Below are 9,168 nucleotides of genomic sequence, written 5' to 3' on the forward strand. Positions count from 1 at the left end.
AGTGTAAACAAGATTATGAGCTGGTCAGTTGTTTCTCTATTAGGGCACGGTGACACCGCACTTTTATTTTACCTATGGGCCGGAATCTGCCAATGCTTTGTCAATGCAAATGCATAAATGGATTCGAGTTAAAGATGCGCAAGACCATGAATCCACGCATTTACATTGCCAAAGCATTGGCAGATTCCGCCCCATAGGTAAAATAAAAGTGTGGTGTGACCGTGCCCTTGGCTTACAGTGTTAAAATGGGCCAGTAAGAATAGTAGCTAAAGCTACAATATAAGAAAAATATTTTTGGAAAATCCTGCAAATAACTGTACATTAATAAAACATTCTCTACGCACTGTACTAGCTGCCTCATTACCATCCTGTCTTTTCCTTTTAAGGTCGTCTACTGGCCGTTTTCGTCAGCCTGTTGCCTAATGGCTGATGTCATACCTTATAGGCTACTGCCCACTTTCACAACAAAAGATTTGAGGAACTAAGTGTGTGTGTGTGTGTGTGTGTGTGTGTGTGTGTGTGTGTGTGTGTGTGTGTGTGTGTGTGTGTGTGTGTGTGTGTGTGTGTGTGTGTGTGTGTGTGTGTGTGTGTGCGCGCGCGCGTGCGTGTGTGTGTGGGCGTGTGTGAACATAAGGTTAAACAAGAGCAGAAAATAGATGTAATAACAGTCAATCACAGGAAGTGCATCTCCGTTTAAGACAGAGTCACATGGTTCACAGACAGTAGAGATCAACAGAACAATAGAGAGATATAGAAAGTGAAGTATGGCTGAATTCAAATGGACTGAATTCACATTATTATTGACAATACTGCTTCATCTGCCTGGTGAGAATACATTTAATCTCAATATTACACATGCAGTACATTTGTGTACAGTACATTTAAGTATACTACACATACAGTGTTCAACACAATATAAATATTTATCCAACCTTTTTTAAATGTGACAACTGATCCTATGTGTGATATATTGCACACATCTATTATCTATATCATGATGTAATTCTGCTTAGACAAAGTTACAATAGTTTGACCTGTGGATGTGGCTCTGAAACTTAACTCATACTTAACCCATTAAGACCGGGAAAGCATCTGTGTCATTTTAGATTTTAGCTATATACTGTATATAGCATATTGGTTGGCTATTCAAAAATAGCAGATATACAATCTCTTAGCATGTCACTTCGTGCCGCACTATGAGCTTGTAGATCTGCTATTTTTGAATAATCGTCAACATGTGTTAAAATCTTTGAATGTATATATTTTTTCAAGCGAACTCAAATCTTTGCTTCTGTGGGTCCCTGGAACAACATATTTTGAGTTTGGAGTCCGCGGCCAAATACATATCATTTTGTGGGTCCTTGACATGAAAAAGTTTGAGAACCACTGATATTTAGCAACAGGTTTTTCAGAAAACTGTTTGGATTTAGAAAACATTTGTAGAATCGGACGGAAAAGCATCTGTCATTTTAGATTTTAACCACTTTAACCATTAGTTTATACTTTGGCTACTTAAAAATAGCACATATAGAAGCTCATAGTGCAGCACCAAGTGCCGCGCTATGAGCTTGTAGATCTGCTATTTTTGAAAAATCTTGAAAATGTGTGCAAATGTTTGAAAATATATATTTTCAAAGCGAACAAATCTTTGCTTCTGGAGGTCGCTGGAACTAAATATTTTGAGATGGGGGTCCGCAGCCAAATACATATCATTTTGGCATGAAAGGGATTGACAACCACTGATAGCATAGCAACATAAGTACAAAATAAATATTTTTTGCTAGGATTTAGAAGACATTTGTAGAACCCCCAGAAGCAAAGATTTGAGTAAAAAAATGTTTGCTTTAAAAATATTCAAAGATTTGCACAAATTCTCACGATTTAAAAAAAAAATTGATCTACAAGCTCATAGCACGGCACTCGGTGCCGTGCTGTGAGCTTGTATATCTGCTATTTTTGAATAGCCCAAAGAAATCTAAAATGACACAGTTGCGTTCCCGAATTGAATGGGTTAAACCTTACATTCCTCACTGTTAGTTGTTAATTTTGGAGGTTAAACATTGAACAACACATGTAAACATTGGCTGATAGGGACAAGTTATCTAAAATGTTCATATGAATGTAAATGTATTAGTGGGATGCAATAATGATCAATTATCATTGTCATTTATCCATCAGCAAATACCAGAGGACAAGAGGACAAATATGTTTACCACAGAGTTGGAGAAGAAGTCACTCTGCCTTGTGACACAAGGGATTGTGACGAGGATCAATGGCTTTTTCATGGGTACAAGGTTGAAACTCTAAGTTTAGTTAGAAATGGGAAGATTGACAATAAAAGATTGATAAATGACAAAGCAAGAGAACAGAGACTGAGAGTTGAAAGAATCTGTTCTTTGGTTATAAAGAACATCACAGTCGAAGATGTTGGTCGGTACATTTGCTGGCCTGAGGGGCCGAAAGTTAAAAGTAGTTATTCTGTCTCTCTCTTCAACAGTGAGTATCTTCTTTTCCATTTATTTGTCTCAATCCACTGAATTTGGTTTAGACTGAGGTCTAGTTGGAGTCACCCAACATGTTCAACTAATATTCACTATGTTTTCTCTCTCAGTATCTCAAACACCGTCACCAGGGACAGATCTGGATCCCAGCAGCAGCCAGCTGCTGTTATCCTGCTCTATAGTGAGATTTAACCAGCATAGAGAGCGTAAGCATTCTCTAAGATGGATAGATAAGGATAATAAAATATGGAAAGAAACCAGTGAAGATAAACAGTTTGACTACAATGACACAGTGACCATTCAGATCCCCCAGGAGAGGAGTAACAGTGAGGTGTTCAGGTGTGAGCTGACTGGTGGAAATGGACAAGTAATTAAATCTATTGATTTCACCGCCGGGCCCTCAGGTAGGAATTACTTTCATAATGATGAAAATGCATATCATTAAAATGATACAGTTAGTATGTAGGTACTGTATGTAGTATGTATGCATGTAGATCTTTTGAATGTAAGCTACTGACAGGGGAGTATCAGTTATGGGGTGTTATGACAAAACAATGTGAGGTCATGACTAAATCAACCACAGCAACTACAGTATGTAGAGAGAAAACAGCAAAACTACTTGTTTTGTCCATCTTACACAACATAACATTATGCACACACCTCTCTCTTTCTGTGTAAGATACTGTAAGTGATTGTTGGATAGATACTGAGCCATGGGCAGGGACATTCTCTCAGAACAGAGGCTCTAGCCACGATTGAGCATGTGTGTCTATACAGTATAGAATGTTCTTCACAACATGCACATAATACTATAGATAGATATGTTGACAAATGCACTTTGATGTGACAGACTGCCAACACAGCAATATATAAATAGAAAGCAGAAGTTGCATGTAGGTTTCAATTTTACATTTTGAAATGTCGGTTTTTTTTCTTTCTCCTTTTTTCATGCTTGCTTGTATATTTTATTTGTACACATTCAGCTACAAATGCTTTTATCCATTTTCCGATTTTTGCTAAATGGGTACATATTTTAAGAAGTTGGTATGTGAATTTTATTGAGTCGCAATGCGATTTCTAAACTATTGTAATAAAGGCACCACACTGTATATTCATCAACTCACCACTTTGAAACTTAATATATCGTATCTTCGGGTAGAAACCTCATATGTCCAAAACTGTTACTTTTCAGGATTCAAATTCAAAAGTAGCAAAAGTAGCAGATCTACAAGCTTGTGGATCTGCTACGTTTGGCGCTTTTGTGTGACGCTGTAATAGCTATGATCAAGTAGGGCATTAATTTACGAAAAAAACACAAATAAAAATATGGAGATAAGAGGTTTCTGTCCAACAGCAACAATATAGTAGATCTGTAACTCAATATCTAACATAAGGTGCAATTCAGTGGTCAAAGGTCAAGGTCACCACATGGCTCTCAAATATGGATACCTGTAGGTTGTATCATGTATGTGTGTGTGGAGGATGTGTGTACATATAATATGTACACATTGTCCTGTCATTGTGATTGTCCTGAACTTGTTATTTTTGTTTCTTAATTTCAATCTATAGTTAAGAATACAGCGCCCCCTGCTGTGACCTCTGCAGATTTGACCTTCATCCTGGTGGCTGTTGGTGGAGGTGTGTTGCTGATCCTGGTTGCCATGGTATTGATCATCATGTACAGGAAGAGAGCTAAAGGTGAGCATGGTCTCACCTCTGATTTTGTTGCATTTAAAACCCATTAAGTCCAGAAAAGCATCTGTGTCATTTTAGATTTGAGCTAAAAAGCATTATTTTATACTTTGGCTATTCAAAAATAGCAGATATACAAGCTTATAGCGGGATAGCGCGTCACTTTGTGCTGCGCTACAAGCTTGTTGATCTGCTATTGTTGAAAAATTGTGAATATTTGTGCAAATGTTTTAATATATATAGATTGTTTTAAATCAAACATATTTTAACTCAAATCTTTGCTTCTGGGGGTCCCTGGAGCAAAATGTTTTGAGATGGGAGGGTCCGCTGCCAAATACATATACATCTGGGAGTCCTTGACATAAAGATGTTTGAGCACCACTGATATTATAGCAATATATGTTTTTCAGTAAGCTGTATAGGATTTAGAAGACATTTGTAGAATCGGCCTCAGGTCTTAATGGGTTAAAAACATAATTATATTCTGAATTCTAATGTGATTTTGATTTTCCAGGGAGGCAGACACCAACTGATGGCAATGTGAGTAATAACATTGTCAAAATCAAACATGTCTGCAAACCAATTATATTATATTCAGTGAATTATAATGCTTCAGAAAATTGATTATTTGGCATTTTATAATAGAATCATTATCCCACATTATAGGTACTGTGTAATAGAGTGCTGTGAAAATCTAACAAAATTGTATCCTCCAAACAACATAGTGAATATAATGCCTAATGCTCTTTAGTTGTGCCATAACCATTGTGCCAAAATGCTAATAGTCAACCGTATTTGCTTGCTCATCGGCACACCAAAATCTAACAAACACAATATGTTGTTGTAACTGCACAGTAAAATCCTCAGTGTTAATGTATCCATGCATAACTCAGAGAGTATAAAAGGGAGTATACATGTGTATGACTTAAAAGAAGTGCCTTTGAGTACCAAGAATAGCACTATATAAGTTTGATATCATATTGCCCCTGGCACTGCTCCCAAGAGTCCCCCCATTCCCACCCATAGCAGTCTTAACTGAATGAGAGTTCACAGAAAATGCTAATAAACAGCTGTAAATTCGGGGAAAAGTTCTGTCCCTGCATATCGTCTCTGTCAGGTGGAAACCTCATATGTCCAAAACTGTTATTTTTCAGGATTCAAATTCAAAAGTATCAAGAGATCTACAAGCTCAAAGCGTGTCGCTTCGAGCCGCATTTCAAGCTTGTAGATCTGCTACTTTTGATGCTTTTGTGTGATGCTGTGGTATGATACCTGTAGGGCGTTAATATACGAAAAAACACAAAAAGTCAAAATATAAGAGATAAGAGGTTTCTGCCCGACAGCAACAATATATTATTATTATTATTATTATTATTAAAATAATGATTTTACAGAGTGAGCTGTTTGTGTGTATAGAGTCTGGACACATGACTCAGCCACACCACAGTGAATGAGTCTCAAATGGAAATATTTCTCCATCAATATGTCAACACATGGTATTACGTTTGGTGACCTTCATGCAGCTTACTTCTTTATTTCAGTTCTGAATGCTCCATCGCAACTCCTTGCAACAAAACAGTTTTAAGGTCAACCGCACCAATCCTTGCAACTGCCATTGGCAGGGCCGGATTAACCCTTCGCGGTGCCCGGTGCTACGGTCCCGTTTCGGTGCCCCCCCCCCGAGTACATTTAGTCAAGTACTTTTTACTTTACTGGGGTATTTCCAATGTTCAGTTCAGGTTTTATTCCAGACTTTTACTTGTAAGGTTGCGCTCCCACCGCACTTTTATTTTACCTCTGGGGCAGAATCTGCCAATGCTTTGTCAATGCAAATGAGTGGATTCCTGGTCTTGCAGATTTTTTCCAAGAATCCACGCATTTGCATTGACAAAGCATTGGCAGATTCTGCCCCAGAGGTAAAATAAAAGTGCGGTGGGAGCGCACCCTAACAGAGTATTTCTACATTGCAGCATCTGTACTTTAACTTAAGTAAAACATTTGAGTACTTTTTCCACCACTGATCAATGGTTTGGAGTGTCCTTTAGACACAAATTTCATCACGCTCTGACACAGTTTTTTTTTCTCGTGAAAAGTAGAATGAGAATAAATAGTCTACAGTAGAATATAATTGAAATAAAAGTGTTAACCTCATGTCAACCATGTTGTCATTAAGACTGTGCAGGCTGATCCTGATGAGGGCCTCACCTATGTGTCAATCAACCATTCTAACAAGAACCACACTACTAGGAGGGCAAAGGTAAAATGACCTGTATTAGCTTTTTTAAGCTAATGTCGTTGTTTGCAATACTGTTTAAAGGAATGAATGTTTCATGTGCTGCATTGTGTTACGTTATGTTGTGTTGTATTACATCATGTCATTAGTGTTGTGTTGTGTGATGCTTTCATCTTCAGCTGTTGTGAATTTAGGATATTGTAGTATCATTTTGCATCATGTTATGTTGTTACACTGTTGTTTTGCGATGCATTGTGTTGTTTAATTGCACTGTGTTGATCTGTGTGTTGTTTAATTGCACTGTGTTGATCTGTGTGTTGTGTTGCATTTTTTGTCATCTTGTGTTGTGTGGTGATGTACATGTGATGAGTTACACTGTGTTATTGTGTTTGGATACATTTATTTTTCTTTACATTTTATTTTTATAGGTTCCTGATGATGATGCAGTTACTTACGCCACGGTAAAGGTCCCCACTGCCTCTGCTGGACACTAGCAGAACTACCACGACCTCTTCAACATTGACCACAGCAGTTCTGTGCTCTGTTGGGATTCACAAACACAGACCACCATGCAGGGTAGATAGAAAAATAAATGTCAGGATATTTTCAAAGAGCAAAACCATTGTGTAAACCAGTTAGTTCTCAAACGTTTTCGTGCATGCCAAGGACCACCAAATTGATATGTATTTCGCTGCGGACCCCCATCTAAAAAATGGTTTGTGCCAGGGACCACCAGAAGCAAAGATTTGAGTCAAAAATGTACGCTTAAAAAATTGAGTGTCCTTCATTAAAAATTTTGCAGAAAAGCAGATCTACAATTGCTATGAGCTTGTATATCTGCTGTGTATATATCTTTTACTCCCCCAAGGACCCCTGGGGGTCCCCGGACCCCACTTTGAGAACCACTAGTCTTTTATAAGTACATATAAAAAAAAAATCAACAAAAGAGCATCTTGGTTAACAACTTCATCAAGATTTTTGTAAACAAAAATGTGTAAACAAGGACTTTTAATTTCTAAAAAACAACCACCAACCACACCACTTGTTTTACTATTGTATTTATGTGACAAGTAAACTCCACCACCCTGGATCAATACTCATCCTCTTAGTAACCATAGGTTGTTTGGTGTGATATTGTGTACCTAAAGGTTTTATCAGTGTAAAAAGCTTTTTGTCCACCAGGGTGCGTAGTAAACCAACTAAGGGTTTGTACAACTGATGTCCCATCAATCATAGATGATGTCATGGCATTACATAGCATAACATGATTGATTGTAAATATTTCTCCATGTGTTTTAGTAGAATAGGCAAGTTAATTGTCTCCACAAAGTTAAGCCCATTCCTTCACTAATGTTTCTGAAGCAAACATTTCAGTATCGTTCTAATGCAGTTGATTCCGTAGCATTCTAAGGTAGCTCATATATTTATATTCAGTTGCATTCTAATGTAGCTCATATATTTATACAATCTAATGTATCTTAAATATTTGTATATTGTAATGTAGCTTATACATTTATATATTCGAATGTAGCTTATCTTTTGCTCACATCCATAAAGTTCTTCCATAAAGGCTAAATGAGTTATCTACACAATATTGACTTGGACCGATCACTGTCTGTTATAAATATTAAGTTGATTGTCCTATTTCTGATTATTATTTAAGTAATGTTCTACCATTTATAATACACAGTATGTGTTGCTGTTTCATACGAGTTGCTTTGAATGTCCTGTGAAACTTTTAAAACTCTTGCTAATGGTCTAACATGTAATTACTTGCTTTGTCTATTCTATTCTATTCTTAACAGACAAATAAATAAATGGTAAATGGTGCATTTATATAGCGCTTCTATCCGAAGCGCTTTACATTGATAGTGCCATTAACCCATTCACACACACATTCATACACCGATGGTGGAGGAAACCATGCAAGGCACCAACCTGCTCATCGGGAGCAATTAGGGGTTCAGCGTCTTGCTCAAGGACACTTCGACACTAACTCTATAGGGGAGCGCCCCAGCCCGGGATCGAACTGGGAACCTTGCGGTTTTCCAGCTCACACTACCCGGCCACTCTACCCCTGAGCCACTGCCGCCCCACAAATAAAGCAGGCTAAAGCCAGTTTAACCAAAAGTTTTGTCAAAGTTTCTATTCACTCATCCTCATTTACAATTATTAATATCATCCATATTGATTGATCTAGTATTGATTACCATGTATTTAATTCACTTTCTACCAATTAAATTTACACTGGATGTGTTGCTATGAAACAGCAACACACAAGTGGCTTTGAATGTTCTGTGAAACTTTTTCAAACTCTTGCTAATGGACTAATGTCTGGACAAAAATATGGCAAGTACTATCTATCTATTATTGAAAGGAATGCATGGGTCATACTGTGAAGATAAAACAACTCTTATATACTAATCTATTCTTAAGAGACAAACTAAACACAATAAAAACAGTTTGACCAAAAGGTTTTGTAAAAGGCTCCATTCCCTCAACCTCCACCATGATAGTATCAAGGTTTATAGTGTATTTAATACAACGCTGTTGTATTAAATGTGCTCTATAAATAAAGTGCATTGGATCTGAACACAATGGTTGGACTAGAAAAGAGAAAAACAATGTCCGCTGCTTGAAAACCAATCATATCACCGTGACCTCTCCCAATATGAAGGATCGCCCCAAAAGTCTTTGCTTGGGTTCTGCATTGCTGTCACATTTCCATATTGTTTCCACACA

At 37.4% G+C, this 9,168-nt stretch overlaps 1 protein-coding gene across 1 annotated transcript; it reads left to right on the forward strand.

The window, feature by feature from the left end:
- Positions 1–687: 687 nt before the first annotated feature.
- LOC311063111 (uncharacterized protein) lies at positions 688–8,179 on the forward strand. The gene is made up of 7 exons (XM_084082324.1): positions 688–825; positions 2,179–2,496; positions 2,612–2,905; positions 4,071–4,199; positions 4,708–4,733; positions 6,367–6,450; positions 6,855–8,179. The coding sequence occupies exons 1-7, from the start codon at positions 765–767 to the stop codon at positions 6,918–6,920; spliced, it is 978 nt and encodes a 325-aa protein (XP_083938450.1). The 5' UTR covers positions 688–764; the 3' UTR covers positions 6,921–8,179.
- The last annotated feature ends 989 nt before the right edge of the window (positions 8,180–9,168 follow it).

Source organism: Gymnoscopelus microlampas (assembly GCF_963454915.1).
Source record: "Gymnoscopelus microlampas genome assembly, chromosome: 16".
NCBI classification, from domain to species: Eukaryota; Metazoa; Chordata; class Actinopteri; order Myctophiformes; family Myctophidae; genus Gymnoscopelus; species Gymnoscopelus microlampas.

Bases quoted from the DNA above. Each gene is read 5' to 3' on its own strand.
- LOC311063111 (XM_084082324.1), top strand. From the start codon at position 765: ATGGCTGAATTCAAATGGACTGAATTCACATTATTATTGACAATACTG. The intron at 826-2,178 runs GTGAGAATACAT...TTTATCCATCAG, and splicing joins AATACTGCTTCATCTGCCTG to CAAATACCAGAGGACAAGAG. The intron at 2,906-4,070 runs GTAGGAATTACT...TTCAATCTATAG, and splicing joins TTTCACCGCCGGGCCCTCAG to TTAAGAATACAGCGCCCCCT.